Source organism: Takifugu flavidus, chromosome 5 (genome assembly GCF_003711565.1).
Source record: "Takifugu flavidus isolate HTHZ2018 chromosome 5, ASM371156v2, whole genome shotgun sequence".
NCBI lineage: Eukaryota > Metazoa > Chordata > Actinopteri > Tetraodontiformes > Tetraodontidae > Takifugu > Takifugu flavidus.
The window spans coordinates 10,144,980-10,172,317 of record NC_079524.1 but is presented as its reverse complement, the minus strand read 5'-3'; the positions used below and the strand labels follow the sequence as shown (position 1 = coordinate 10,172,317).

At 45.6% G+C, this 27,338-nt stretch overlaps 7 protein-coding genes and 1 long non-coding RNA gene across 12 annotated transcripts; 5 read left to right on the top strand and 3 right to left on the bottom strand.

The window, feature by feature from the left end:
* Window positions 1-29: 29 nt before the first annotated feature.
* On the bottom strand, window positions 30-1,037 carry pla2g1b (phospholipase A2, group IB (pancreas)). Its single transcript, XM_057033432.1, has 4 exons — window positions 882-1,037; window positions 600-756; window positions 402-529; window positions 30-236 (listed from the first exon to the last, which is right to left on the bottom strand). The coding sequence occupies exons 1-4, from the start codon at window positions 916-918 to the stop codon at window positions 112-114; spliced, it is 447 nt and encodes a 148-aa protein (XP_056889412.1). The 5' UTR covers window positions 919-1,037; the 3' UTR covers window positions 30-111.
* A 1,167-nt stretch (window positions 1,038-2,204) lies between these two features.
* Window positions 2,205-4,268, top strand: LOC130526331 (cytochrome c oxidase subunit 6A, mitochondrial). The gene is made up of 3 exons (XM_057033903.1): window positions 2,205-2,364; window positions 3,755-3,897; window positions 3,970-4,268. Exons 1-3 carry the CDS (start codon window positions 2,262-2,264, stop codon window positions 4,057-4,059), a joined length of 336 nt encoding a protein of 111 aa, XP_056889883.1. The 5' UTR covers window positions 2,205-2,261; the 3' UTR covers window positions 4,060-4,268.
* A 493-nt stretch (window positions 4,269-4,761) lies between these two features.
* Window positions 4,762-7,196, top strand: LOC130526330 (uncharacterized). 2 transcript variants are annotated; one of them, XM_057033902.1, is made up of 7 exons: window positions 4,762-5,075; window positions 5,159-5,333; window positions 5,533-5,603; window positions 5,729-5,884; window positions 5,967-6,058; window positions 6,187-6,252; window positions 6,513-7,196. In XM_057033902.1, the coding sequence occupies exons 1-7, from the start codon at window positions 5,024-5,026 to the stop codon at window positions 6,654-6,656; spliced, it is 756 nt and encodes a 251-aa protein (XP_056889882.1). In that variant the 5' UTR covers window positions 4,762-5,023; the 3' UTR covers window positions 6,657-7,196. The 2 variants fall into 2 exon arrangements, with proteins under 2 accessions (XP_056889882.1, XP_056889881.1); XM_057033901.1 differs by having other exon boundaries at window positions 4,764-5,075; window positions 5,961-6,058.
* Window positions 7,197-8,372: 1,176 nt separating this feature from the next.
* hps4 (HPS4 biogenesis of lysosomal organelles complex 3 subunit 2) lies at window positions 8,373-12,676 on the top strand. Of its 3 annotated transcripts, none has more exons than XM_057033888.1 (12): window positions 8,380-8,660; window positions 9,063-9,153; window positions 9,287-9,430; window positions 9,510-9,617; window positions 10,324-10,383; window positions 10,624-10,718; window positions 10,794-10,866; window positions 10,948-11,069; window positions 11,137-11,677; window positions 11,862-11,997; window positions 12,099-12,210; window positions 12,348-12,676. In XM_057033888.1, the coding sequence occupies exons 1-12, from the start codon at window positions 8,629-8,631 to the stop codon at window positions 12,517-12,519; spliced, it is 1,686 nt and encodes a 561-aa protein (XP_056889868.1). In that variant the 5' UTR covers window positions 8,380-8,628; the 3' UTR covers window positions 12,520-12,676. The 3 variants fall into 3 exon arrangements, with proteins under 3 accessions (XP_056889869.1, XP_056889868.1, XP_056889867.1); XM_057033887.1 differs by having other exon boundaries at window positions 8,382-8,660; window positions 10,267-10,383; XM_057033889.1 differs by lacking the exon at window positions 12,348-12,676 and having other exon boundaries at window positions 8,373-8,660; window positions 10,267-10,383; window positions 11,862-12,015.
* Window positions 12,677-12,825: 149 nt separating this feature from the next.
* Window positions 12,826-14,935, top strand: si:ch211-170d8.2 (uncharacterized protein LOC571755 homolog). The gene is made up of 3 exons (XM_057033900.1): window positions 12,826-13,507; window positions 14,033-14,177; window positions 14,505-14,935. Exons 1-3 carry the CDS (start codon window positions 13,120-13,122, stop codon window positions 14,785-14,787), a joined length of 816 nt encoding a protein of 271 aa, XP_056889880.1. The 5' UTR covers window positions 12,826-13,119; the 3' UTR covers window positions 14,788-14,935.
* Window positions 14,936-15,604: 669 nt separating this feature from the next.
* mlec (malectin) lies at window positions 15,605-20,140 on the bottom strand. The gene is made up of 6 exons (XM_057033898.1): window positions 19,918-20,140; window positions 19,419-19,639; window positions 18,833-19,011; window positions 18,369-18,545; window positions 18,215-18,272; window positions 15,605-17,648 (listed from the first exon to the last, which is right to left on the bottom strand). Exons 2-6 carry the CDS (start codon window positions 19,618-19,620, stop codon window positions 17,404-17,406), a joined length of 861 nt encoding a protein of 286 aa, XP_056889878.1. The 5' UTR covers window positions 19,621-19,639; window positions 19,918-20,140; the 3' UTR covers window positions 15,605-17,403.
* Window positions 20,126-20,968, top strand: LOC130526332 (uncharacterized). The gene is made up of 2 exons (XR_008950706.1): window positions 20,126-20,258; window positions 20,373-20,968. It is a non-coding gene; the product is annotated as an uncharacterized LOC130526332 (long non-coding RNA).
* Window positions 20,969-21,073: 105 nt separating this feature from the next.
* Window positions 21,074-27,289, bottom strand: cabp1a (calcium binding protein 1a). Of its 2 annotated transcripts, none has more exons than XM_057033895.1 (7): window positions 26,112-27,289; window positions 23,188-23,218; window positions 22,854-22,997; window positions 22,669-22,778; window positions 22,516-22,590; window positions 21,970-22,042; window positions 21,074-21,894 (listed from the first exon to the last, which is right to left on the bottom strand). In XM_057033895.1, exons 1-7 carry the CDS (start codon window positions 26,811-26,813, stop codon window positions 21,869-21,871), a joined length of 1,161 nt encoding a protein of 386 aa, XP_056889875.1. In that variant the 5' UTR covers window positions 26,814-27,289; the 3' UTR covers window positions 21,074-21,868. The 2 variants fall into 2 exon arrangements, with proteins under 2 accessions (XP_056889875.1, XP_056889876.1); XM_057033896.1 differs by lacking the exon at window positions 26,112-27,289 and adding an exon at window positions 24,204-25,408.
* Between the last annotated feature and the right edge of the window lie 49 nt (window positions 27,290-27,338).

Here is a 27,338-nt window from a genome sequence, read left to right as displayed (position 1 = left end):
TCTGCAGATCAAACACAAACAACATTGAATCCTTCAAAAGTCAACTTTATTGGACAGATTTAATCCAATAAAAAGGGTTTTCACTCTTGTTTCGGTGGACAGGTTCTGTGTTCAATTCACACAGTGGACTTTGGGATCCAGGTTCTTGTTCTCGGGGTTGTAGGTGTGCTGAGCGAAGCAGTGCGACGCCACTCGGTCGCACTCGCAGACGGCGGCTTGACACTTCTCGTTGGTCGCTGCGACGACACGGGCGAGTCAGAGTAAAGTGGCTGCGTTGTGCTCATTCATGAGGGTTCAGGATTTTGAGATGCGTATTTCTACCAACTCGTGGTATCATTAGAACTGTAATGACACTTCTCCAGCTGTGAATTCCACACTGACCCTGCAGAGTGATGCCTCACCTGAGCAGGTCACCTGTTGGTTTGAACAGGTGAACTCATAGTCGATGATGTAGGGAAGGTCACCGGCAGCTGTGCATCCGGGCAGCTTCCTGCTCGCCTCGTAACACTTGTCATGAACTTTACAGCACCTGCAGGACAACATCCTGAGAAGGTTTTCCTTTTGGAGGCCCTCACCGCCCCTCACAAACATGGCCGCACCTGTCCACTTCGTCAACGGGAGTCCCCGAACCCCCGAACCCGCACCAGCAGCCGTACTCGTTGTACCGCAAAGCGTTGACGTCGGGCTGGACACACTCGATCATTTTCCCAAACTGCCACAGGGCTTTGTACGGGAAAGTCCCACTGACCACAGAGACTACAAATGTGTTGTGCATGAGAGGAACATACAATCAACACATACACACACCATCATCACATGCGTTTGGTCATCATACACACACACACACACACACACACACACACACAGACAAATATACATACCAGCAAGCAGCAGCAGCAGAGCACCTGTTACCTTCATGACTGTGGGAAAGTCCAGACTCAGAGCTGCTGTGACTTTTGGATGCAGGATGGACCAGAATGTGGAGCTTCTGCTCTTATAGGCCACAAGGAGGAGGAGGAGGAACTTAATCTTGACCTCCAGCGTGTACAAATAGTGCATATAAATAGTTGATCATTCCATTTGCTTGCAGCTGTAAGATGACTCATCACAAACAGCAGTTATTAAAAAAAATACAGTCAAATTGTGACCTAAGTCCAGCATTTTAACATTTTTCTAAGAATTCAAATAGTTACTCAAAAATTCAGATTTTATTTTTAATCCTGTTACCTCAGTCGCCTCAGCGATGTTAATTGGACAACTTTGGTGTTCATTTTCCAAATTGTTTAGAATTCTGACTAGAATTCAAAGTACTTTTCCAACACCCTCTCCCCCAAATAAGGGGTAGATATGTAATATAAACAGTGCTGTGTTTTTATTCTGTCAGCAGAAAGTTTCCACCTTAGATTTTCCACCAGTGTCAGATAAGAGGCTGACATGATACCAAAGCCCCAGCAACTGTGCCTTTTCCCTCAAGCATCACTTTGCTCCTCATACACACTGTGCTCCCTCTTACTAGTTTGTCCCTCTTTAAACAGACGTTAAAACCACTCAGCTATATAAACACTTTTCACTTGTTTCCACACACACCTTCTGCTGTTTAGCTGAAACAAGTTTTTAAAAAAGTTATACTTCAACTGCAATCTCAGCATTTTTATATTAACTCAGTGGTGCAGTTGATATTTTTCTCCACTGTGGAAGGAAATATTGTTCTTTAGCTGGACTACTTTTATTAAATAACCATATGAATGTAAAAGACAATTATGTAATTGTTATTTTGTTATCAATTTTTGACTTTTGTTTCACTGATATCTGATATTCGGTGTATAATAACACACTGTTTGTATGACGAAAGATAAACATTTCACATTTTCTTTCCATTAAATTTTTTGCCTCAAAGCAAGAAGGTCCTCGGGTCCTAGGTCTTTTCTGTGTGAAATTTGCATGTCGTCAGTCTTTTGGACCCAGAGAGGGTTTGGGATGGACGGGTGACTCTAGGTTGACCTTGGGTGTAAATGTGAGTGTAAATGGTTTGTGTTGCTCTGTGATCTCGCCCGAAGGCATCTGGGATAGACTCATAATCTTTAAACAAAGTATAATAGATGTTTCCTGTAGTTAAATCCGCTCCTTACAGATTAAATTAAATTAGCCTTTTCCCTTCCCAGAGTCAACGTGCAGTTCAGATTTTCCCCAGTAGAGCAGCTTCGCCTCCACGTGACATTACTACACTCATTTCCGGTTCCGGTTTCTCCACAGAACGGAAGATGGCGGCTCTCGGACAACTATCTCGGGTCTTGCTTCGGTCTGCTTTGACTCAAAGCCGGCGACAGTTTTCTGCTGCCGCTGCCGAACATGGCGAACATTCAGGTACCCGTAGCGTGTCGTTCGAACCCGCTGCTCGTTTTAATTTCGATTTTTTCAATGCCAAAAATGCCTGATTTATTCCTTCTGTGACCTTGCTGCGCTATCTTTAGCTGCTTTAGCAACACTGGTTAGCTTAGCATCTATTAGCGGACACCAGGTCGACGATCTTGACATTGTAAATCTAGACCTTTGAGCTACCTGGGTTTCGATTTAACAGCGAGGAAGAGCATTTCCACTTTATATTTCTGTGACTTGAGAAATTAACTGCGTCTCGCTAGCAAATAAATATGATCTACGTCTAGGAGGACATAGGAAGCTGCCCCACTGCGTTAGCTGCTTTCTTTCCTGGTACGACACGGAAGATATTTGGGGAAATAAAAGACTTGTAGCCACACAAAAATATCTGGTCGAGCAAAATAAACGACACATCACTCGCAAATGTTTCACACTTTGGCGTTTTCATACGTAAGTAAACGCTGTTAAACTTGAGTCTGTAGAGCTACAGCAGTGAGCTAGCAGATTCAATCAATAATAAAACCTTTCGGGATTGAGTGAATCTAATTCCCAACTAACTAGACCCCCCCGGGTTGTTTAGTAGCTGCCCTGTTATGATGGGAGAGCACTGGTGACATCCTGAAGGTGAATTGGTAGGAAGTCAATCCGGTGGTAGTTTCGTGTAGTTCTTATAGTATTTAAAGCTATTTTTGTTGAGTCTCAGTTACTGTCAACCCAAATAGAAAGCCGTTAGTTCTGTTTAATCTTTTCAGTGTAGCTGAAGTAACTTTAGTAAAAGAGTTTTATTCCGGAGGAATGTTTTCAGCCTAATCTCAAATATGAAGCAAGTGAACCCAGGAGCAGTTCGCCCACAATGTGAAGGCAAATGGACTATGTCCCTAGCAGTTTTTTTTTTTTTACTCTTATCTTTGAGTTTTGCTTATTAGTTTCATGTGTAAAGCACACTAGCAGTGGTATAACTGGTCTTGTTGTCACCCACTGAGGTGCTGGCAATTATTAACATTGTTAGAGGACCAGTTAGATGTAGATGATGAAAGGATCCTGGTCAACCCATGAGCAGGTCTTTCCCCTTTTCTTGCACCCTTTATCTTCCTGGTCAGAGGCATTATTGCTCAAAACTGTTTTAATTGCCATAGTCAGCCGGGGCTTATCTGTATCCAGATAAGTAAATGGAAGACAGACCAAACGTTTCTGCCGTGTGAAAGTAAAACCAAATTGAGTGACTTTTTTAGTGTCATCTCTTGCTAATTCTTGTTGGAACTCAAATCTGCCACATTTTGGGTCAGTTTGGGACTATTTTTTATAAGATTATTCAAACATCTGTATATTTTGCACTTTGAATGTGATTTTTCTTTTCCACTTGGTTCTTTCCCTGCAGCAAAGACATGGAAGATCCTGAGCTTCGTGGTCGCCCTTCCAGGTGTGGGTGTGTGCATGCTGAACACGTTCCTGAAGGAGCAGAGCCACAGTCACGAGCAGCCAGAGTTTGTCCCCTACTCTCACCTTCGCATTCGCAGCAAGGTCTGATCAATGCCATTGAAATCCAATGTGAGCCAGAAGTGGCGTTACTCATTAGCGTTTTGATTTCTGCAGCGTTTCCCGTGGGGAGACGGCAACAAATCCCTTTTCCACAACTCTCATGTGAATGCTCTTCCCGATGGCTACGAGGGTCACGATGAGTGAAGCACTTCTTCTCCAGACCACTGAACGGGACCAGGTTTCCCTCAGCGTTTGTTACTGGACCACAGATTCATTTTCACAGTTTACTCTGCCGTATTGATGCCGTATTTACCTGTGACCTCATCGTGGGGTCACCAGAACCAACCCACACTCATTCAACAAAATGTCCTCTTGAAATGAATAAATAAACTTCTAAAATATTATTACCTCAAGTCATGTTTAAGTTATTCTGTGGTTTTATTTCTAAATGCTACAAGCAATGCTGAATTTTTATTTTATCTTTTATTCATTTAGGACAAAAAACTGCTGAATTTCTCATCCGATGGGTAAACGGCTTCCAGGTTCTTTCACAGGCCGGAGTGTTACCTGAATGGATGAGAACCTTTATGTTCATAAGATAAAAATTATTACATTTTATAACAGAATTAGTGGCTTTATATTAAATTTGGTTGTTCATTGTGTCTTAGTGGTAAATGTTGGGCAGTATTGTGGCATTTATTATTAATATTCAAGCTATCAACAGTGTTGACTAGTCTTATTTTTACAAAGTGTCAAGAACATAAACGTGACCTTAAAAACCCCGAAGAACTCGGAGGTGAATGTACAAGCGTTCGCGTTGTTTAATTGATCAAATGTCCCTGAAATAGTTTCTTTTCCAGCGATGTTTACAAACGTGACCTTCCAGTCCTGTCATGTGACTGGCAGAGCTCCACCTCCGTCACGTGAGCGCGCATTAAGCTGAATTAGAAAATCCAGGGTTAACAAAGCTCGTGAATGTCTCGCTTTAAAACGCCAATTTACTTTTTCGCGCCGTGGCGTCACGTGGACAGGTGGACGGCGTGAACCCAACAGTCGCGCGATTCTCACATCCGGGAATTTTTCATCTTGTGGTTGAAGGTTTCGATTTGATTAGTAAATCTGGCTTTGAAACATCTCGGATAACTGCGCGCGCCCGCGTCAAACGTCTATGGGAGAGCAATCGAACCCTGAAACATCGATCCGGATGAACGCAGACAGCGGTAAATCATTTCACTTCCAACCGTAAGAAAACGTGGCTTTATCGCACCTTTAATTTAATGATGACACCTTTCATTTCCCCCAGATTTTCACATCATAAGAAAGAATGAGAGGGCACATTTTTTTAGCCCCAAAGAACAAGAACTAATTCTGAAGTTGTACGAAGAAGAGAGAGTCATTTTAACGGCCAAATCAAACACAACGAGCGCGTCCAAACTGAGGGAGGAGGCTTGGCAAAGGATCGCCGACAAAATCAACGCGTAAGAATGAAAAAAGTGCAAAGATCACAGCTAAAAAGTGTTCTGCTGGACACAACGAAGATCAATTTAGCTTTACTGTCAAAGTAAAATGATGATTTTCCTTTATTAGTTGTGAAAATAAGCCAGCATGGCTCCTGTTTTGATGGGGCAAAGTGTAGCACTTTTTTCTCACACATGAAATATGTTTTTCTGTTGTTAGTGTTTCTGACAGTGGTTATAAGAGGACCTGGCAGCAAGTAAAAGTCAAGCATAAAAACATCGTACAAACAGGTAAAAACTCCCTGCTGGTTCACCTTTTGCACATTAAACAGGTTTTTTAAAAAAAATACTGTACATATGTATACGATGCGCTGATTAAACATGTTGGTGTACTTGTCAAATATCTTCATATGTAGCTAAAAGAAGACGGGCCGAGTTGCTGAGGAACCATGGGGGGTCTGCCACACCATCACAGGTCTCTGCAGAGGAGGAGGGCCGGCTCAGGGTGGAGGTCCTGTCTGGGGGGGCCTGCATTGAGCCACTGAGTGGATCTGAGAGTTCTTTCATCAGCGGTATGTGATCTCAAACCTTGATTCTGAATACTGTCTTGATTCCTTCCTGCTTTTGTAACCCATCTGGACCATGAAGTTTCAGGTCACCCTGTCCTCCTCCTGCCCGTCACCAAAACAGAACCAGAGAGCCTGAGTGGTGATGATACCGACATCAGCGATGCTCATTTAGAGGGGGTGAGACCGTTGCAAATGCAACATTAATCATCACATATCAAAAATGGGAAATGCAGTGACAACTGCCACTGGTCCAGTGTCCTGAGGTCATGCGTCTGTACTGATGGCGACATGATTCTTTTTTAAAGGAGCTGCACGGCGGAAGCTTCCAGGAGAGGGCGCACTCTTTCCCTTCTGCTACTCGAAATTTGGAGGTGAGCTTCACCAGTGAGGCGGGGCTCTTTGATTACCAAACCCAAGTGTTGCCCTCATAATAAAATAAATTCACATTAAATTACAAAGCCACAACCAAAAGATCCACCACATCAGACTGACCACAAAGATTTTATTTTTATTTTTATAGCTTTCAAACATTTGTAATTTAAGTTTGTGTAATAATTAGGGTATTTTAATAATTAATGTGTAATTGTAAGAAAGTAAAAAGTAATTGTAAAATGTCAAATTTGGTCTGCAGACACAGTCGGATGACATCAGAGCTCTTTACTGCAGCTACCTGAAGAAGGAGATGGAGAACCGCGACCAGGAAATGGCCTTCAGAGCTCTGAAAATGAAGAAGTTGGAGAAAGAAATCCTACTGCTTGACAAGCAACTGATGTGACTCTTTACTTTTATTTAATCCTATATCATATTTAAGGTACACCTTTAGTAATAAACACAACATGGATTAATTTGTTGCCTTGAAACATATTTAGTCCCTGAAGGTAATTTCAACCCTGCTGAGTATATTTGATGGAGATGCAGAGTGTTTGTTCAGCTAGGTGAAAAAAGGTCATGTGTTTTTATTCCTGAAGTTTAGGAAATTAATTTAAATTCCGTGTCATAAATGATCACAGTTTATTTCCTTTTTAAAAATAAAAAAACAAACATTTTTCTTGTCAGTTGTTTTTAGCCTTTCAGACACAGCAGAATTCTGAGTATATTTGTCATAAATTATAGAATGTGATCACCAAATCAATTAGGAACTGTTTATAATTTTATTTAAATTATTTATACATGTATTTTGAATCTAGAATTGTATTTTGTATAAGGATGTATTTGATTTTATTTATTTTTGTTGTGTTGTTAGCCTGGAAAAGATCTGTTTTGCAATGTAGAGTAATGTATCATCAGCATTGAAGACAATAAATAATTTACAGCAGATCAGACACTGAACTCTGGTTTTAAAGACGTCTGAAGCATTGAACATTCCCCACGCACATAAACTGCAAACAAATTTCAATCCGCCCCAAACCCATTTTATTTCAGCTGTATATACTCATTTGTGTATATATATTTGACCTTACACATTTATTATTTATCTAATTTCACTCACGTTTTTCTTCATTTTATATTTGTTGGCTGCCTATTCTGGACACCAAAATCGCTCTTCGTTTGGATAAAAGTTCAAAGGAGGTGTGATCTTAATTGAAACTCTAACTTAAGTAGATTTACGTTTGAGTTTCTTGTTTTCTTTGTTCATATGTGTTTTTACATGTTTTGTAATAACAATTAAAAAAAATTAAGCCGGCTGGTTTCCGGTCTTGAAAATGCGCGCGTCCGCGGCGTTTTCGCGGAGCTGTTTCACAAAGTCAAGATGGCGGACAGCAGCTTGGTGACGCGCTAGGACCACAATTCTGGTTCCAGCCGTTGACCGTCTATTCAGAACCCGAACCAGAATCTGAACTCTCTTCCCTGGGAAGCCTCACACCTGGTCGGATAGATTATTTTAATCGGCCATCGGCAATTGCGCGCTCTCGTTCGGCTCCATAAGGCATCCTCAATCGAGCGTCGAGATCCGGATTCCTTGGCAACAACTGACAACAACTTGCATGGGACTGACGTCATAAATTCTCTCAAAAACGAAAAAGTCGAAGTTTTCAAACGATTCGCTACGGTTTAATTATGTTTTAGTGTATGACTTTTTTTTTTTTTAAAAAAAACAAAACCCACTGCTTTTGAGTCATAGCTTGTGCAGATCAGGTTTTCCATGTTTGTCCTGGGTCCCTATTAAACATGCAAGTTTAATAAAATCTTAAGTTCAGAACTGTACAGTTTTTTCCGGCGTGCAGCCATCGGACGAATCTATATTTCTACTTTTAATCACAACCTTTGTTTTAGACCTTGTTAAATCACAATTCACATCTTTGTAATGAACTAATTTAAAATACTAGGAATAATCAAATATACTTTAAGAAATCATAATGAGACATTTATTTACGTGTTTTTAGAATCCTTTATATTCAAGTACTTGTTATACTAGTTTAGAATATCTGTAAAAAAAAAAAAAAAAAAAAAGTAACTAGAATGATAGTTTACCCGGACGAAGGCGCGGCCCGTTTGTCCCTCTTCGCTCGCCGTAATTTCACGTGACTTCTCCGTGTGACTGACCTGAATTCCAAGACTGTCACGCTGATTCGGTTCTGTTGGAAGCGTCCGAACATAGCCCGAACCCGCGAACTTTAACGAGAAAAACACCATGCTACGAGTGCGCGTGTTGAGGCAGGAGTGACGGTTCGGCTGCTCCCTCCTGGTTCGACCAGGTTCGACCAGGTTCTGAGTCCCGCTGGAGTTTTCTGGACACGGTTTCGGTGATGGCTGAGCAGGTTCCGCCAGACTCCAGGAGGTAAACCCCCGGCTCTGATCCGTCTGTGTTGACGTCCTGCCATTAACGAAATAACAAAATAAGTATTACCCCGCGCACGTGCACAGGTGGTTCCGTGTTGCGTTCAGGTCCAGGTAGGCTTTATTTGGGTTTCACCAGGATCACAATTACCCAGAACATCAGTTTGATTTGTTGTGGATGTTGGATTTCACCGGAAATCAGCTTTTAAGAGTTTAGATCAAAGCATCTTAAAATACTTAAAACTTAAAATACCCTCATTCTTCCAATAACTCTAATTTTGCTATAATTTAGAGAAAGTGTGTTGTTATTTTGAGCGCATAAAACAGAAATTTAGAATTTTTTTTTGTTACGAATGGAGCATTTTTGAGAAACAGTTTCTGATTGTCATTGTTAATCCCTCAGGTGTTCCTACTTCTTCCTGTATGATGGGTCAAAGGTCAGAGGTGAAGGTGACCTGACCAGAGAAGGCATCTGCTACTTTTATCCTGAAGAGGTTTGAAAGTTGCTTGTCTGATCTTCGAAGATGATTATTTCCTACTTTGTGTCATCTTAACTCAGCTGATGTTCCGGTCCATGTTTTTATGGACTTTTATGACCTGGCTCACTTCATGTGTGTGTTCTGTCAGACGCCGTTGGACCAACAGGAGCTGATCTGTGGTCAGCTGGCCGGTGTCAGCCGCTGTGTGTCAGAGCTTTCTTTTTCACCGGTCCGTGTGTTGCGGTTGCGACGCCACAAGTTTGCCATCCGTGTTAAAGATGACTTCTTCTGGGTGTGTGAATGCCCCCCTGCTCTTCACCTTGCTTTTAAATAATGTTATCAATCTTAAATTAGTGTGTGTGTTGTGGCAGGCACTGGGCTGCCCGGTGGAGGTCCCCTCTGTCAGCATCTGCCAGCTCCTGGACCAGCTGATAAGCCTCTTCTGTTTCTACAATGGCTCCATAAGCCTGAGCTACCAGGTGATTCATTTTGTTGAATGTGCTTTCAAATCAAATCAAGCTTTATTTTTGTAGCGTCTTATAAAATCAAAATTGTTTCAAGGGGCTTTCCAGAATCCCAGGGCCTGACCCCAGACAAGCAACAGTGGCAAGGAAAAACTCCCCTTTAACAGGAAGAAACCTTGAGCAGGACCAGGCTCATGTAGGGCTTTATTCAGAGCCTGAAATCAACCAAATAACAAGAAGTTATGCCAACAGTTACAGTATCTTGTCTTCTTGGCCATGGGGGTGGGGGGTCCACTTCTGGGGGAGCTGCTAGTTCATTGTGGGGCCATATATGAGCATGGTTGATTGGGGGTGTTCTGTTGCTTTCCCCCACTGCCAGCATTCCCTTGACCAGGGGTACCAGCCAACCAACCATGTTTTGCCCATCCTGGGGATTTGAACCAGGAACCCTCTGCTTCCCAGCCCAGTTCTTAACAGACTGAGCTACTGACAGCCACCCACCCTCCTGTGGGCACAAATGTCATTTTATGTACATACACACAGGATGAACTCGGTATTGCAGGAATGCTTGTCACACTTATAGAGTTGGCACATTCAGTTGCATATAAATAAGTTATTCCTTTACATTTGTATTCAATGTGAGTTTGCTTGGTTTTATTTTTAGATTCACAGTCGGGACATTTTAGCAGCTCGCTGGGCTCAGTATCTGTCTCACCTCCAGTCAGGTTCCACAGACCTTCACCACATCTTCAGCTGCCTGAAGACCATCGACTCCACCATTGTACGTCTTGTTCACACGAGTCACAGGCAAATATCTTACAGCACAAAAGCATATTAGAAGTATTTTTCACAAAGTCAAAACATGTAAAGATGTGTAATTAAGTCCCCCAGCATCAACAGTCCTTTTATCCTCTTTGAATAAGGACTTAGTGGGCACTCTTTGTTAGTAGAAGTCCTTCTGGAATCCCACCAGTTGCAGTCCAAGGCTTTTTTCTTGACTCCCAGCTCTGTTGGTTTTCAGGTTGACCCACTTCTTCTACTCAAAGCGGCCCTCATTCTTCAGGCGTGTCAGCGCTGCCCTCTAGTGTTGGCGGGATGTATCTTGTTCCGAGGGAGGTGAGCTAGCATGTTTGCTTCCTCGGTGAGCGTTTACCTTATGGAAATATCAGGTTGTCTTTTTTCCTCCTCCAGAGTGGTTAGTACACAGATGTTCCCAGAGCTCACCATGAAGGTGATGGTTCATGAGAACGAAACGTACAAAAAGGTAACCCGCCCCTGTCCTCAAACACACCATCTTCTAGGAGCACAAGCAGCTGCTAAATTGGTTAAACTTGACGTCTTTCAGGCGCAGAAGGACATTGAAGGCAGTAGCTCTGGGTGGTTTGGTGGCGTTAGCTCCACCACAGTGTTCCTGACTGCCTCTGAACTTCAGTACCTGCAGCTAACGCCTGTCCACAAAGACCTCCAGTAAGATTTGTTTGCATGGCCGCCGCTAGGACTGAATTTTGTCATCCAGACTTGTCCTCTCCTTCAGTTCTCAGTTAACTCCAGCTGGAGACTCCCAGCCTTTGAAGTCCCGTCTCTCCAGGACGTTATCGGATGTAGGCTCCACCGACTCTGACCTCTCGGACCCTGGTTCAGCTCAGGTTCCCCAGAAGGGGTCCTTTGAAGTGGCGGGCAACGCTGTCCTCTGCCCAGTTGTGTCACAAGGCGCCACTAATCTTGCCAGCCACTCACAGCTCTTCTTAAATGGTAAACAGATGGTGGAGAAGGACGAGCCACAGTTTCACCGCTGTCAGAGTTCTGGGTCAGACGTGCATGGCGGCGAACAGACGTGCAGCAAAGACACCGCCACAATTGATCTGACCAGCAGAGGAGTGGATACAGAGAGGAGATCATGTGACAAGAAGGAAGATGGAACTACTGCTCAGCCTCTGGGCTCTGGAGGCTCTGACAGCCAACACGAGAGTCCGCTGATCCCCATGATGCTGTACCTGCACCGGGTCAAAGGTCTAGTTTTGGCTCTTCTGGTAGAACCTCACTTCCTGAAAGACTCCACCTCCATGGAGGAAGTGGTGAGGACTGTCAACCCTCATCTTTGCGCCACATCAGACAGAACATCTGTAACTTCTTCACTTCCTCCTGTGGTTACTGCAGGCTCCGCCCACCTTTAACCCCACCCACCTGCTGCTCTGTCTGCAGTTGTTTCCGCTTGTGTGAACGTGTTTGTGCTAAAATGTATTTCCTGTCTGGTTTCAGTATCACAGCAGCCTCGCGTCCCTCAACGGTCTGGAAGCCCACCTCAGGACCATGAGTCCAGGGGCCCCGGGGGCTCAGGGCCCCCCTGGACTTTACAGCTTTGCCCACTATGACAGCATCCAAAGCACACTCACCAGTGAGGCCTGATGAAGGGGTGGGGGGGGGGGGGGTGCATGACCTAACAGCTAACGAGCTCTGTGATCCTGGGTAACGTTCCCCCTTTGTATGTTTCTGCAGCCAACCTGTCTGCTGGAGGGGGGGCGGGTGCCGAGCGGCCTTTTGTCCGGGCTGCATCACTCCTTCACTCGCATTTCTGTACCACAGAGACCCTGCAGGAGGCCATTATCAGGTTAGCGCCGCAGCGTGGGGGTGGGGCCAGATCTGTCAGAGTTCCACAACCCACTGGAGTTACAGGATTATATTTTACAGTTTTATACTCTTTTTAAAAAAAACAAAACAAAAATCCACTCACGGTTCTCACCGCAGGAGTGCCAGTGCCGCCGTATATGGGACCCGCACCGTTGCCCAGGAGACCTACTTCCAACAGCACGGCGGCACGCTCAGGAACTCGGGTATCCCAAACCACCAGGACAGCGCCTTCTTGCTGCCCAGCAAGGCCCGCCACAGGCTCCAGAAGCACGGCGTGAACCTGCTATGAGCACCCCCACCCCCCGGGAAGGGGGGGTCTGTATGGAACCGTGCCTAAACGAGCCTTTTTTGCCTGTACAGTCTAATATTTATTCACAACTGCTGAAAACACTGAGCTTTTTTCATACAAACATCAAAAATAAAACTTCAATATTTTATTTTCATAATCTATCACTTTTCTTTTTTCCCCTGGCTGAAAAAAATCCAAGTTTAATTAAGAAATGTGACGTTTTCTTGTTAAATTGAGCGTGCGGTAAACACCACGTGACCCTCTCAGCGTGACCGTTCCGGTAATGGCGGGATCGTGTTTAGACGCGTTCATAAGCTCGTTATTAATCAGGTCGCACTGTTGTTTCACAGCTGTAAATATATCTGAAGTCATTAAGGGTCATTAGCTGAGTGAATGGGGGGGGTGTAGGCTCCTCTGGGCGCCTCATTATGCACGCGCATTTAAAGAAAGCCGCGGGGGGTCAGATGGGAGGAGAAGCGCCTCAACAAAAGGAGGGCAGGGTCCGAGAGGTGGGCCAGGATTCGTGGAGATGCGGCCTTTGTTAGGTGGGTATAAAGCAGGAGTCCAAGGAGCCGCCTCAGAAGATCCACAGCAGCGATCATGGACTCATCCCGGAGTTTCCCGCTTCCTCTCCTCCTCTTCTTCCTCCTCACGTGGGAACCTGGAGTTGTCGCTCGCGCGGTGGATTCACGGGAGTTTCCGTTCAAAAGTTTGGCGCCGGCGCGGTGGAGGCGCAGCGCCGCGGACGGCGAGCGCGGTCGGTGCGCGGACCTGGAAAAGCCCTGGCAGGAGAACCTGGCCGTGGAGGAGGATGTAGCCGGCACCGTGCTGCAGCTCCGCGTCCGGCCCTACTCACCCAGGTCGCCGCTCCAGGCCCTGCTGTTCCCGGGGAAACCGCTGTTCAGCTTCGTGCGCCGCTTCTACCGCTGCTGTCAGGAGCGGCGGAGCTGCGGCAGCGTCAGAGGGATACCAGGCCGCCTGAGAGGAGGTAAACGCTTCTGAGAAGATTGCACTGCAATGAAATCAAATATCTGCAGTTACTATTTTAAAAAAAGAAAAGAAAAAGTGGTTGAGTTAATCCTCGATACAGTTGAAGAAGATCCAACTGTCAAAAACTGTCAAAATGTAGGAGAAAATGCTGAAAATCTTAATTCTTACGTTGAGATTTTCAGCTTTCCCAAAAACCTTTTGGGGAAAAAGTCCCTTTTTTGACACAAGATTTTGAAAATTTGTTTGGATGAACAATTAAAGGATCTTCTGTTCAGCAGTTTCTCACATCAGTTCAATTCTCTTCCAGATTTCTGCTCTAAAAACAAATATTGTGATGTAAAGTTGAGGATAGTCAGGAGGTTAATGAGGGTATGAAGGACAATGAGTTAAAGAGAAGGTTGGTGGAGTTCCGGGTGTTAACGGCCGGTCGGGTGAACCCTGTAATCTGCATACAAATGACCCTCGCAGGGATTAATTGATGTCCTGCTGACAGATTAACAGATCAGCTCCTCTTCCTCCTCAGGTTCTCATGTGGAGTTTCTCCTCACCAGGGAAGTTTTGTCGCTGGCGCTGACCCGAGCAGAGCTTCACCTCCAGCTGTCCAACCCGCAGAAGCTGGACCTCCATCCGGTCCTGTCTGCAGCGGCAGAGCGAGGCCTCCCCACCAGGTAAAACATGCCGTCCCGTCTCTTCCTTGTCTGACAGGAAGTTGGTCTGGTTCTGAGTGTGCAATATATGGCCAGCATGAAGAGAGGAAAGTAAAACATGGAAGGCCCCCTGGTGGTGGTTTGCATTAATCCTCATAAGCCCCTCCCCCACATAAGGTGCCTTATTTTACGTGATCTTTTAACTGCAAAGCTAGCATCTGTAAAAATGTTAGGTCGTCATTTTTATGCTAGCAGTGATGCGTCGGCCGCCTTAGAGAACTGTAGCTGATGGGTGGGTGGTTGTTTATGTTTGGGAATGTGGAGTCAGCTCTCTCTCACCTTCTGCAGGTACAGTTTGTGGTCTCATGGCGACACGCTGGAGCTGCGGCTGGATTTGCTCTTCCTCATGCGGCGGCTGCAGGTGGCGCTAGAACCCAAAGGAGGTCACCTCTCAGAGGGTGTTTGGAGACTGACGCAGTCTTTCAGGATGGACAGCGAGGACTCTGCTTGGAGCGGCGGTGCTCTGGACCTGGGCCTCGCCCTGGACTGTCATCAGGACAGGACAAAGGTCAGCTGCGAGGGCCGCGGCGTTCAGCTGACCCAGCCCCCATTCATGGTGGCCTATTACTGAGGAGCTGGAAGAAACTGTCGGGAAAATATGCACTTTTACGCCAAAATTTATTATTAACTTATCTAATGTTGTGAAATGTGTTTATATATGCTGCTGTATATAGTGAGAATGATATTTTATGGTTATTAAAGCTCCGTCTAAGTCTGTGTCTCATTTCCTCTGTTAGAGAAGAGTCCCTAAATGTAGCACGGCTGCAGCCTCAGAATAGTTTCTCCTAGTTACAATTATGGAGGAAAAGGTGACAAGTACTCAACAACTCAAGTACTCAACAATAGCTAAATTAAAACAATGACATCATTTAACCACCAGAACCTCCAGCAGCAAATATCACACCTACAATCCAGCTTCAGACCTTTAACCCAAAATGTTCTTGTTTAATAAACTGAAATATTTATCAAGAAAGTAAAAGTTTAAGGGTCAGAAAATCAAGAAAAGGTCACATGGAACCGCTAATATTGAGTTCAAGGTTTCAGCTGCTCTGAAAAACCAAGAAATGGTTGGTTTGGTTTTCAGTTACTCATTTATTTATTCACTAAATCTGATCTAAGTAAGAAAACAAAAGAGTCCAAAGAAACAGAAAGTTAAAGGTTTCTGGTGAGCCAACGTTTCCTCACTCAGAGCTCTGAAATTTTCCAGAACGACTGTTTTTAATCAAGTTTTTCCCATTCTATTTTTACCTTTTTCCCCTCCAAGATTGCTTTTGTTTTCGGAACCTTAAAATCAAAGAGAAATCCTAATTTTAACTTCATAATCAGCTTCTGTGGATTTTTATGGAAAACAGTTGAAGGAGGAAAGAAAAAGAGTTGCTAAAGCAAAAGCCAGCATGGTAAAAAGCTCAATGTATTCAATTATTCAAGGCAACAAAACACAAAAATGACAACAAGGGTAAAATACACCAGGCAGTGCAAAATGTCACACTAATATTAAAACATCCTGAGGAAAAAAAAAATCATTTGAAGAAATCTGATCCTCCAAACAAACCCGATCAGCTTTAATTTAAATTAGAACAGAAGGATAAAACCTCTGATTCATTAATAATCTCATTTATTTGTTGGCTGCTTTTAAAAACGATGAACAAACGCCACAAAAAAAAAAAGCCTGAACACCTCAGACACCACAGAAGAAGACGCAGAAAACGAAGGAGCGACGCAATCAAAACATCCCCGAATAAATGAGATCTAACTATTTTTAAAACACCAATTTTAAATTCTGTCTCTTCAAAATCATTTCAGTCCATATTTGAGACGGTCCTCTAAAAATGTTATTAGATTTTAATTACTCGATTTAAAATATAACTTAAGCCTTTGAGATCAATGAATATAACAAAAAAAACAAAAACGTGTTCGGGTCCTTACAGGAGCCGCATGCTGCACGAGGACTACGCTGTGATTCCACAGCTTAAACATCAGTGTGGATTTTTAGAAAAAAAACAGAACAAAATAGTCTTCCGGGCCCAAAATTAGATTGCTGCAGTGGAACGTCTCACAAAGCTCACAAAGAACTCTCATCCAGAACCGTTCACCTAGGTCTTCTCCGAATGGTTCACTGGAGCTCCCGACTAATTTTTACAGGTTCCCACAGAACCTCCAGGACACAAACGGGTCAAAGGTAAAGCCGGAGGTTTAAGCCCGGCTTCACCCGCGGATGAGGCTCAAATGGTTCCGGATCATGTTGCGAAGCACGACAACGTTAGACCACCGAGTTCCACCAGCAACCAAAGAGGGTTCTACCTGGAGGACAAGCTGAGGAACGTTTGTTTCGTAGATGTTCTTCACGAGCAGCAGCAGCTGCAGAGAACAAACCAGACTTTGGTGCTGAATTCAACAAGTCTGGAAGAGACGGAGCAGCAAAGACACGTCTTCAGTTAAAGAGGCCAGAGAGAGGAACCGCGTCCCCTGAACCATTAACCCAAACCTTTCCGTTAAGACAAATGAGTGAAAAGAGGCAGAGTGACGTCTGCACAGCGTGGAGCACCTGCAGTGGAGACCAGAACCCCAAATGGAGCTTCTGGAAAGGAACCGGGACGTCAGAGAGGACTCAAAGGGGAGCGAGAACAACAGGAAGCTCCTGGTGTTAGCTCCTGGCTTAGACGCTCCCAACGGCAACGATCCCCCAAATTCGTCTTCCTCCAGAAGACACAAAGACACACAGCTGAGAGGCAACGCAGAACTCAACAGGCAGCAACCAAACATTTTCCACAGAAGAAGAAAATTCTTTGGTGAAACAAAGAAAAAAAAACAACAACAACGACAACAAAGGCATAGAAAGAAAAAGGCAAAAGGAAAAATCAGACACGAGAGTTCGGACATTCTCACTTTGAAACGTGCGATATTTGGGAACCGGGCTGGATGAAAAGCACATGTGTGAAAACCGCTCAAAATTCAAAACTACTTCCTGCCCAAATTCAGCATTTGTGTTTCTAAAAATGAACCAATCACAGCAGAGAATGGCTGCCGAGTCATCGGATGAGAAATCCAACTCTGGTTTCTGCGGAGATGTTGAGGAATGTTCGGGAGAGTTGGAACTTTCCAGAGTCTCACCCCTCCTTTTCTCCCCCCCCCCCCAACAGTAGCAAAGTGTTTTTGTCCTCAACGTCTCAGCTCCGCCCCCTTCGGCTCACAGCCGACAGAGGCAGAAGAGCGTCGGGATGAAGACTCCGAACGCCACCAGGATGGGGAACATCAGGCTGCTGTTGTCGGTCGCATATGGGTTCGGTGTTCTGGGGCCCGACTGGACCCGGGATTTTGCAACTGCCTGGGCCCGTTTCTTCCCACCGTCCTCGCCTCCTTCGCTGTCCTCCTCCTCTTCCTCTTCTTCCTCGTGCTTCTCCAGACCCGGATGAGGCTGCAGCTTTGGCACATCTGTCGAGGGAAGGAGGAGCCAAATTATCCCAGGAAAGAAGAGTGTTTTTAACACGTGGGGCGGCTAAAGACGACCTTTGCAGGAGGGGTCAACGTGGCCCTCGAAGCTCAACCCGACTCCAGATCAGTGAGAAAAATCCCAGCTGGAGCTTTCAAGGCCGACTGGAAACTACTGAACTGGTCAACCAGGTGTGTGAGAGTGTGTATGTGTGTTTGATGATTTTTGCTGCTGGAGGTTACATTTGTGTGAACATACCATTTTCTTTTTCTTGTAAATCTACTCATAAAAGATAAAAAAGAATAAAAAAACCATGTCCAGAATTTTCTGTTTAAATTGAGTTTAAGAAAGAAAATCAAAATTAGGGAACTGGGTCAGGTGCTGCTCAGTTTGCAGGTTTTAAAGCAGTTTTGGGGATTTTTGAGCCCATGTTGAGCAGCAGAGGATCAGAATTCCATTTCAATCACATACAATAGAAAAAGGAGAATTCCAGGTGTATTCAGAACTGCTGCCGATTGAGGAAGCTCCGGAAATGCACGACTCTGCCCCGCAGCACTTATGTTCTCACCTTCTAAAGTCCCCTTCATCACGTAGAGAGCGCAGACTTTTGGGTTGTCATAGTAACCCTGAAATGCAGAAATAACATTTGAGGATGATCTTACCTGCAGAAGAAGCAATCAAACTTTATAATCAATGCGTCAGAAATCCAGCAGAATTCCCACCTTCACGAACTCCACGGTGAGTTTCCCGTTAAACGTGGACACCTCCCCCTGCACGCTCAGCTTCCCCCTCCGAATAGAGAAAGGCACGATCTCGTCGTGAGCTGTGCTGTGACCCACTCGATCAAAGATGTCCAGATCCTTCACCACCATGTGACCATTCAGACGAACGTCAAACACCTGTTCCGATCACCAGATTTGGAGATCAATAGCGATCCATCATCCAGCCTGCCTAATCCACCTTCAGCATTTTAGCAAAACCTTTGAATTATTTAGATTTTATGCGGTTTATGTTGTGCGAGTCGATATTCCACATTGATGATTGATATAAACATTCTTGATCACAAATTCATTCTTCTGTACACGTGTTCATGTCATATCACAAACACACACGTACGTTTGTGTGTGTGTGTGTGTGTGCCGGTGCAGCATTTATGACCATTTATCCAGCAGCACTGCCTCCATACCTTCTGCTGTGACTGTGCGAAGTAAACCTCTGCATACTTCATAACCAGTATATAATCGCCCTCATCGCGGATGGGAATATCGTAACCAAAAGTGTCCTCGTTGTAGCGCTCTGTCTGGTACAGGATCTGGTCCTCCGGACTGGAACGCAGGATTGGCAGACGCACACCGTAATCAGATGCTTTAAAGAAGAAGAGCAGCATGTTCAGCTGTACCGCTTAATACTTCCTCAAAAATGGGCACTTCCATAAAATTTACATGTGGTATGTGCAGCTGTTAGCCACGTTAAGCTGAACTTGTTTTTAACCATCAACGAGGCAATGTACAGCCAAATTTAGGAAGTTGCACACTTTAAAATGTACAGCAGGCTGCAGTGACTCTGAGCTGTCTCCCAACCACAAATTACAACATCAGCGAGATCACATGTTGGTGCCGTCTAATTGATCATATCAGCACCTGCTTGACCTCCACGCTGAAGGGCGGAGCTCTACGGCGCTGTGCTGACTCCTCATTAGCCTCGTTACTACGGAAGACACCTCCGGATCCACAGAGGATCATTTAAACATCAGCAATAAAGCCACCACTCACCTTTACCGACCTTCCCTTCCAACGGGTCTTTCCTGAAGTGAATGCCGTGCACATCTACGTGTGCTTCACCTCCAGCATTGACAGCCCAGATCACCCGTTCAGCCAGCCTCGGGTCCCCGCCTTCCGCCCAGCACTGCTCCGTCAGCAGCGACAGTACCGCTGCGAGCAGCCCGACGACAAGCTGCGCCCCGACCCACTGCATCACCCCGCACGGCCCGAACCTACAGGCAGGTAGACGTCGGAAATAACGTTAGCGCGTCACCATGCAACAGCACATGTAAGGTCAGCTAACCAGAGGAGCTAACCATCCTGTCATGCAACATGATATCTGAATTAGCCTACATGCTAACAGCAGCGATACCGGTAGTACCCTTACAATAAAACATTATATTCATCAGCAAGTGTCATAAATAATGTCAAGAAACCCACTCTGATCACGTGAAATCATTTTACAGTTAGATTTGGACAGAAACTGTAGTTTGTTTGCTAGCAGACCTACCTGTCTAACCAGAAATACTTGGTCTGTGAGAGCCCGGCTAATGGAAATATCTCTGTCTTTCTCTGCACAAAATCAATCTTTCCCCAATGTGAAGATTTCCCTCTGCAAACACGGTCTCTCCAGCGGCAGCGACGTGAAAAATCCTCATCAAACACACGAACTCTTTATTGCTGTTGTCCGCAAACTGATGCTACATCGACTTTCATTCAATGTGTGCATCGGAAACGAGCAGCACTCCTGCTAGCTGCTGAAGGCGGAACAGGACTACCTAACTTTAGCCTGTCGGTGACCAATCAGCGAAGGAAGCTCGGCGAGACCACGCCCCTTTGACATAAGGCTTTGTAAATATTTCAACGCTAATTTATCTTATAGTCAAATCACATTTACACGGAAGATTTTGTAAATAATGATGATGTGCAATGCACAATAAAATCACACAAATCTTTCTCGGTCAGTCAGGGGGTGGTTTCCAGAACCGAGGACCCGGAAGTCTTTTTATCCACGTCAAATGAACGTTGGGATACTTTGCCCTGAGGTTAACCTCTCAGGTTTCATGTGAAAGGTCATCTCCAGAGCTCAAGAGAACGTATTATCATTAAAAAAATGTATGTGTACGTCTGTTCCAACGCAAGCTAATAGTACTTCATTATATTGTACATGACATAACATAGTAAGCTATAACAGTACCTTAACACCGCTTTAAACACTGAACAGTACGAAACGGGTTTTATTTTCCAATAAATTTGTCTTTTCAATTTTAATCAAAACTCAATCCAATTTTGTTTGGATTGTGTTAATAGGTGAAACATATTAAGACGTTATGTGTCGCACTTGTCCTTTAATAGGGGTCCACGCCCCCTTTTTCCGGTATGGTATGTTCAGCATCTCGTCCAATCAGGAGAGTCCACCGCAGAACACACGCGCTTGACCAGAAAGGAGTGAATGAAGACGGTTGCTATGGCAACAATATCGCAGGGGGCGTGTTTGTTTTCTCGTTCCCGAACCATGGACCATTTTAAATAAAGATGGCGACTGTAAGCACTGACATGAACTAGAGTTGTTGATATTTGTGATTATTAATTTTTTTAAAAACAACTTTCTTTTTACTGTCCAGTTACCATTAGCATCCCAAAACATTCATCAGCAAAGAAAATGGTCCAAATTGTAAACACCTTTAATTGACACCAACTTGATGAAAATGTTTGTATTTGCAAATGTGCGTACAGAATGTAGTAAATTCTTTGGCATGCATAAGAACTGCTGTGACAACACATATGCGTTGGACATTACAATCAAATTGACATGAACATACAATACAGCTACATTTGCGTCCGCGTACATTACCGCTGCTTCAGCAGCTCTGACGAGACAACACCAACGATCCAGAAGCAACACATACACAATCATTTACTGTATCTGAGAACTTTAGATGGTTTCAACTGTTTTTTTACCAACATTCAGACTTAAAATTCTCCCCGTTCTGCATCTCTCGGCTGAGGCTGCAGTGATAACATGACACACAAATCCCAGTTCTGCTGCAGAACAGTGAAAATACACTCACAGTACACGTGACCTATTGCCACAGGAGTTCCTGTGTGGAACACCAGCGTCACACATGGAACATTCATTTAGAGCACAGGTGGACGGTTTCTGTGCAGACATTCTCGTCCTGACAGCAGAGACACGTATGAGAAGAGACGGGACGCTCCAAGTGAGAATTAAAGTGCAAAAACAGAATTTGGACAATCATCAGCTACAGCGAAGAACTCTGCCTCCATCGGAGAGCAGACTCATCAGGAAGAACACTTAATCCATGTAAGGTGACTCCTCCTCAACAGGAGGTTGGGTTCCAGTGTCGTTCAGATGCGGGTGGCTCAGAGATCTCTGGGTTGTAGCGTCCAGGACGGCGCCAGACTCCACTTCACATTCAGGACCCATTGGGTCAAGAAGCCTAGCGAGACATCATTCGTACAAACTCTGACAGGAGAGAGGAAAAGATTAGAAATGACCTTCAGGATGTCAGCAGCGCTTGGTTTTTGTGGGGTGATTCACCTTCAAAGTCAACCAAGCCGTCCCCATTCAGGTCCACGTCCCGCAAGATGTCTTCAGCCTCCTTCAGTCCAACCTAATGACAAAAATGTTGTAGCACTAAACATAAAAAAATATGCACGTTCTTCTCACGATCTGTTTTACAAAATTCATATTTACTGTACAAAGACAGTTGACACAGTGGACAGAAACGTGCCTCTGTCGCCCCCTGGTGGCGCGGCGCGTCACCTCTTTACATGATTTTTCGATCAAACGTTTTTTGAGGTTAATTTTTTCTTGTGTTTAATGATGATGTGTGAAACCCTGATTTACGACTGAGTGTCAACATTGTTAACCTTGACACTCACTGGGTCGCTCGACTGGGCCACTCATTTTCTCTGAGCTGTTCAGATCACGTGTTCTGGTCTGGTGAACTTAGTTAAGAAGTCAAACAGTTGAGATAAAATGTAACCACGCTAACGAGCAGTGCTGCCAGCTTAAAACATTTTGATTAACTCTGTAGGCCTCGGCCTGTCAGCTCAAACAGAACTGGTTCTGATCCAAACTTACCTGCTGCCCCAACAACTTCCGCATGGCATCTCGGAGCTCAGACGTGCTTATTGCGCCGTCTCCGTTGGTGTCGAACTGAGAACAGACGTCAGAGGAAGAACATTAATCCGAGCAGAGGAACCAGAACCTCTGGCACCAAAACAACGGGCCCACCTCTCTGAACGCATCCTTTAACTCCTTGATTCCAATCATGTCTGCGGTCTCCGCCAGTAGTTTTGGCCCCATCAACTCCACAAAATCCTCAAAGTCCACGTGTCCTCCGACTGGAGACAAAGAGATTCAGGTTTTCCCGCAGCAAACGTGTGTGATCCAGCCGACGTGTGTGTTCACGTCCTTACGGTTCATGTTGATCCGCTGGCTCAGCTCGATCAGCTCCATCTCCGTCGGCATGTATCCCATAGTTCTCATACAGTTCCCCAGATCTTTGCAGCTGATGAATCCGTCTTTGTCTTTGTCAAACTCCTTGAAGGCGTCTCGCAACTCTGGTGGACATTCAGACAAACGTGAACATTCGGACATGTCGACACACATCCAGGACAGAAAAAGACGGCCTTTAAGTTCTGATTTGTGAATTTGTGGCCAAAACGTGACCTCCGTGAGTCTTTTGCTTTTGTCTTTTTTGGATTAGTTTCCATTTAACGGGTATAAGAATCATAAAGGACAAAAACTCACCGTCCATTTCTTCTGGCCGCAGCTCTCTGTCCTGTTCAGGAGCAGAAAAAGATTTCTTTATTCGTCATGTGTAAAATGATGTCATGGCTCGTGATGACAACATTTGACTGCTGTCTCCGTCACAACCACCAGCCTGGATTTGGTTGTCAAAACGTTGATACCCGTCCAGACAAGGAACCAGAACCTCTGTGTCCTGATCTGTTTCTGCACCACTTATTTACAGTTGATTCAACATTTAAAGGGCAGACAGGGGCCGATGTATCCCAGAAGCCCGCGAGGTTAACCGCCGGAGCACTGGGGATGTAAACACCACACAGACAGCTGATGTCAGGTCTGTCCGACCAGAACTGCTGGGACACGAGGAACCAAGGCCATCAATCAGCCACATAATGGACCAGAAGAATTAACCTACATCACCGCACAAACCCCCAAAATGCTGCACATGTTTAACGGCAGCATTTAAGCTAAGCTAAGCATTTACCTGCCGGGAAAGCTGAAAGTGCCCCGGGCAGTTTTATTTCCCGGGGTGAAACCCAGAAGCTGGATCAGCTGATCCATGAGCCTCCAGAGGAGGAGCAGATACAAACCATTAGAGCTCCCATTATCTCCAACTACTTTCCACCAATCGTTCATAACAGTTTACCTTTGCTGATGTCAGGACTGGCACCGCGTGCCTATTCACTGTCACAGGATCTGTAAACACAGCCGGGGACAAACACGAGCTCAAATGCCACATGAGGAACCATCATGGAACCAAACATGTTCCAGGGAGCCGCTGCTGTCAGAGAAACCAGTTCAGGTTTAAGACCAGGAGGGTTCAGGTGTTCATCAGGTGACACCTATGTTGATGGACCTCTTAAGGTTTCCCCAGACCAGCTGTTCCTTACAGGTCAACGTGGTGACCTTTGGCCAAAAAGCTTAACAATATATTACACAAAACTCTTCAAGTCTGAGTAGAGAAGGTGAAAAGCAGCCACAAAGGTGTGTATATATAGAAGGAGGAAGCACAATCGTACCGCTGAGAGAGGCCAGTCCAGGCAGTCTTTCACTCCAAAGAGAGGCAACAAGAACGACCAGGAGTTCTCCTCCGTTAAACCGTCAGCTTGCATGTTGAGCGGAACGTAAACTCTGGTTTCAACAAGACCCATGAAGTCTCAGAAGCAGACGAGGACGGCGAGCTGCACAGAGTCTGGAGCTATCAGGGTTTAGCAACAGCTGGGAGGAAGAGCAAGAAGAGCGAGGAGCCGAAGGAGCGACGGGGAGGCAGAAACTGGCGTATGACTATTAAAGGAGAAGAGGGAGACGCTCCGTCTGCTCCAAATCCAGGATGGACATAAATCACATCCACAGATGGAAACTTTTTTTCACCTGATGGCCGTCCTGCATATAACACTAATTAAGTTTATTCTCTTTTAGTCGCAGTCGAAAACAATGGCAAATACCTATGATATATTTAGAAACCAGCAAATGCTTCACTTCATATTTTTGTCTTTTGTCCCTTCTGTCCCTAGAGACATAATTCTGACCAATATTCACAGAAACATTTTATTTCTAACTGAGAAAAACCGCAATGAGCAATATACAGTTATGAGGTAAAAACTATTATATTTGCCGCACCTGCAGAGGGCGCTAGTTCCCGGTCACAATGACTGAATGAAGCTGTAGCTTTAGCAGCTTTATCTTTTACCAGATCAGGAAAAACACACAGATGCAAGCTATCAGGAAAAGAGGAATATTGATCTGATCGATTCTCAGCATCACTAGCCAAAGTGGGGACCACGTATAAAAGTATTAAACATTAACATTTTCTATCTTCTTATCTTCATGGGCTCATGTGATATCTGATACATCAGTAAATATTTTATTGTCTCACAACCCCACGTGATGAAGATGATGTCATCACTGTCGGCTAAACACAAGGACAGAACGACCTTAGGCACGTGACTCCACCTACACTGTTTATTTATTTATGTATTTACTTAGAGTACAGGTGAAGGCTGGGTGCACCCCTGGTCGAGTCGCCAGCTCGTTTGGTACCTCCGGGGTTCAGTACCGAGCTCAAGGGCACCTCGGGCGTCATCCGAGGACCCCCAGCCCGGTCTCCTTCGTGTCAGAAATCAGCACCTCACCTGAAGCACCCTGAACGCCTCAGTTACATGTGTTTTCCAGTGCGTCCCTGAACGCCTCAGCTTTTTTCAGGTCACACTAATGTTTTCAAGACTCCCCGGTGACACACACACACACACACACACCACACACACACACACACAACACACACACACACAACACACACACACACACACACACAACACACACACACACACACACGCACACGCACACGCACACACACACACAGGTTGAGAACTACCAGAGTCAAAATCAGATGAAAATCCCTGAGCCCCAGATAACACTGGAGACGTGGAGGCAGATCTGTCACCAAACCCAACAATTCAAATGTCTATTTCATTCCATTTCTTTTGTGGAGCTTCGTGACCTTTTGTCATTTTCATGGTGTGATATTAGAAGGTTTTAGAAGATGGGAATTTTAAATGTAAACCTGAAAACTAGTTTGCTTACAGCTTTTATGTAAATAGGTTCTCGTGCAGATAGAAGAAAACCCTCCATCCGTCGGAACATTGGTCTTTTTTCTGAGTGAGCTGCACATCAGAGCATTTTCTTTTGGCTGATCTGATCTTCCACCTCTGCAGGAAGTTCTGCCTGACTGAGGAGGTCTGTAGGAGGTAGGACAACGAACAACTTACATAAGAATGATGCATGATGCGTTCAGGGGCATCACACACATGATCGTGTTCCGGTTCAGCTTGAAGGTACTTTCAGGATATGAGGTCGGAGGTCCAGGAGGAGGCTCCTAAGACCCCCCACGCTGACCTCAAACATTGAGTGTGACATGTATCTAGTCTCACCTGGCCGAACAAAGAGTTCAGGATGGTGCGTAAATTGATGTCAGACGCGGAGGACGCGGTGCTCGACCTCCGGGACCGCCGGGAGGAACGGTGGGAGAGCGGGACCAGGGTGCAGGAGGACGCGGCCGGGCTGCTGGCTCCACCGCCGCCGTTCTCGGCCGGACTGGCCCCTTTGCTGTCCCGCGGCTGGCAGAGGGGGACTCGCTCGTCATTGGTGTCGTCCAGCGAGGCCACCCTGGGGACGGAGCTGGGGTTCCTGGGGCAGCGACGGGGCTCCGTGTCGTTGGCAGCGAGGTTCTCCTCCCGGTGTTTCCTGCGGTGATGGTGGTGGTGGTGGTGCCGATGTGGGGGCTTGGACGACCTGCAGCGCTCCTTCACACACCGGGACGGCTCGCCGGACCCCGGTGGGTCAGGACCTTGGTGGTTCTGCTGTTCCTGGGGTTTACTCTTACCTCGAGCGGCCGGGCTGTTACCTGTATCAGGGCTGTCGACATGGGACGGGTGGCACAGCGGTCTGCGGGAGCTGAGGTCGCACTCGGCCGACCAGGAGGACTCCTCGGCTTTGGGACGGTGGTGGTGCTGATGCTGATGCTGAACCCTCCGGTTCTCCGCCGGGCGCTCGGGGGTGTGTGGCAGTCTCCGTACCGCAGTGGGTTTCAGCAAGGTGGTCGTAGAGTCCGATTTTGGGAATGAGGAGCTCATCACTGCGGATCCGCTCCGGTCGGCGTCGACATCCTCGCCGTTACGCACCGTTTTCGCTCCGACACATGTCAGCGCAGCGCAGCCGCGAAGTTCGGCTGCCGCTCATCACCTGACTGCGGTGCGGAAGCGCGGATGGGAGGCGCACGGGCTCCACGCACGCGTGCAGAGCGCGTACCCCTGTAGAGCGCGTACCCCTGTTTTTTAAAAATTGATGAGTAGTGGTTCCGCGGTGGTCACGTGTGTGGACAGGTGCGCGACGACGCCAGCTGAGACACCGACAAAACCAGTGGCAACATGAACCTGTGCAGGAAATATTTGCGCAATATTGGCGATTTTTATGACGGGCGTGGTCTGGCCACACACCCGCGTTAGTACTTCTATTTTTAATAGGAATGTTCTACATAATCTACTCCCCTGACTCGCACCTTGACCCTTCAATCCAGTTCTAACCTGAACCTCAGAACGCACCTGTTTTGCGTGTAAACGGGTGCGTTAGTATGCAAAACTGTCAGGCATATTTCAAAT

What these genes read in the sequence shown, in the direction of transcription:
- pla2g1b (XM_057033432.1), bottom strand. Translation starts at nt 918, where the DNA reads ATGAAGGTAACAGGTGCTCTGCTGCTGCTGCTTGCTG. An exon ending in TCTGCTGCTGCTGCTTGCTG is followed by an intron (nt 757 to 881) that starts GTATGTATATTT and finishes ACACATTTGTAG; the next exon opens with TCTCTGTGGTCAGTGGGACT. An exon ending in CCCGTTGACGAAGTGGACAG is followed by an intron (nt 530 to 599) that starts GTGCGGCCATGT and finishes GTTGTCCTGCAG; the next exon opens with GTGCTGTAAAGTTCATGACA.
- LOC130526331 (XM_057033903.1), top strand. Translation starts at nt 2,262, where the DNA reads ATGGCGGCTCTCGGACAACTATCTCGGGTCTTGCTTCGGTCTGCTTTG. An exon ending in CGAACATGGCGAACATTCAG is followed by an intron (nt 2,365 to 3,754) that starts GTACCCGTAGCG and finishes CTTTCCCTGCAG; the next exon opens with CAAAGACATGGAAGATCCTG. An exon ending in ACCTTCGCATTCGCAGCAAG is followed by an intron (nt 3,898 to 3,969) that starts GTCTGATCAATG and finishes TGATTTCTGCAG; the next exon opens with CGTTTCCCGTGGGGAGACGG.
- LOC130526330 (XM_057033901.1), top strand. Translation starts at nt 5,024, where the DNA reads ATGGGAGAGCAATCGAACCCTGAAACATCGATCCGGATGAACGCAGAC. An exon ending in CCGGATGAACGCAGACAGCG is followed by an intron (nt 5,076 to 5,158) that starts GTAAATCATTTC and finishes CATTTCCCCCAG; the next exon opens with ATTTTCACATCATAAGAAAG. An exon ending in CTGCTACTCGAAATTTGGAG is followed by an intron (nt 6,253 to 6,512) that starts GTGAGCTTCACC and finishes TTTGGTCTGCAG; the next exon opens with ACACAGTCGGATGACATCAG.
- hps4 (XM_057033887.1), top strand. Translation starts at nt 8,629, where the DNA reads ATGGCTGAGCAGGTTCCGCCAGACTCCAGGAG. An exon ending in TTAAAGATGACTTCTTCTGG is followed by an intron (nt 9,431 to 9,509) that starts GTGTGTGAATGC and finishes GTGTTGTGGCAG; the next exon opens with GCACTGGGCTGCCCGGTGGA. An exon ending in AGACCATCGACTCCACCATT is followed by an intron (nt 10,384 to 10,623) that starts GTACGTCTTGTT and finishes GTTGGTTTTCAG; the next exon opens with GTTGACCCACTTCTTCTACT.
- si:ch211-170d8.2 (XM_057033900.1), top strand. Translation starts at nt 13,120, where the DNA reads ATGGACTCATCCCGGAGTTTCCCGCTTCCTCTCCTCCTCTTCTTCCTC. An exon ending in ACCAGGCCGCCTGAGAGGAG is followed by an intron (nt 13,508 to 14,032) that starts GTAAACGCTTCT and finishes CTTCCTCCTCAG; the next exon opens with GTTCTCATGTGGAGTTTCTC. An exon ending in GAGCGAGGCCTCCCCACCAG is followed by an intron (nt 14,178 to 14,504) that starts GTAAAACATGCC and finishes CACCTTCTGCAG; the next exon opens with GTACAGTTTGTGGTCTCATG.
- mlec (XM_057033898.1), bottom strand. Translation starts at nt 19,620, where the DNA reads ATGCAGTGGGTCGGGGCGCAGCTTGTCGTCGGGCTGCTCGCAGCGGTA. An exon ending in TCGCACAGTCACAGCAGAAG is followed by an intron (nt 18,546 to 18,832) that starts GTATGGAGGCAG and finishes TGATCGGAACAG; the next exon opens with GTGTTTGACGTTCGTCTGAA. An exon ending in GATGAAGGGGACTTTAGAAG is followed by an intron (nt 17,649 to 18,214) that starts GTGAGAACATAA and finishes TTCCCTCGACAG; the next exon opens with ATGTGCCAAAGCTGCAGCCT.
- cabp1a (XM_057033895.1), bottom strand. Translation starts at nt 26,813, where the DNA reads ATGAGCTCCTCATTCCCAAAATCGGACTCTACGACCACCTTGCTGAAA. An exon ending in TAAAGGATGCGTTCAGAGAG is followed by an intron (nt 22,591 to 22,668) that starts GTGGGCCCGTTG and finishes GTCTGTTCTCAG; the next exon opens with TTCGACACCAACGGAGACGG. An exon ending in CGGCTTGGTTGACTTTGAAG is followed by an intron (nt 21,895 to 21,969) that starts GTGAATCACCCC and finishes CTCTCCTGTCAG; the next exon opens with AGTTTGTACGAATGATGTCT.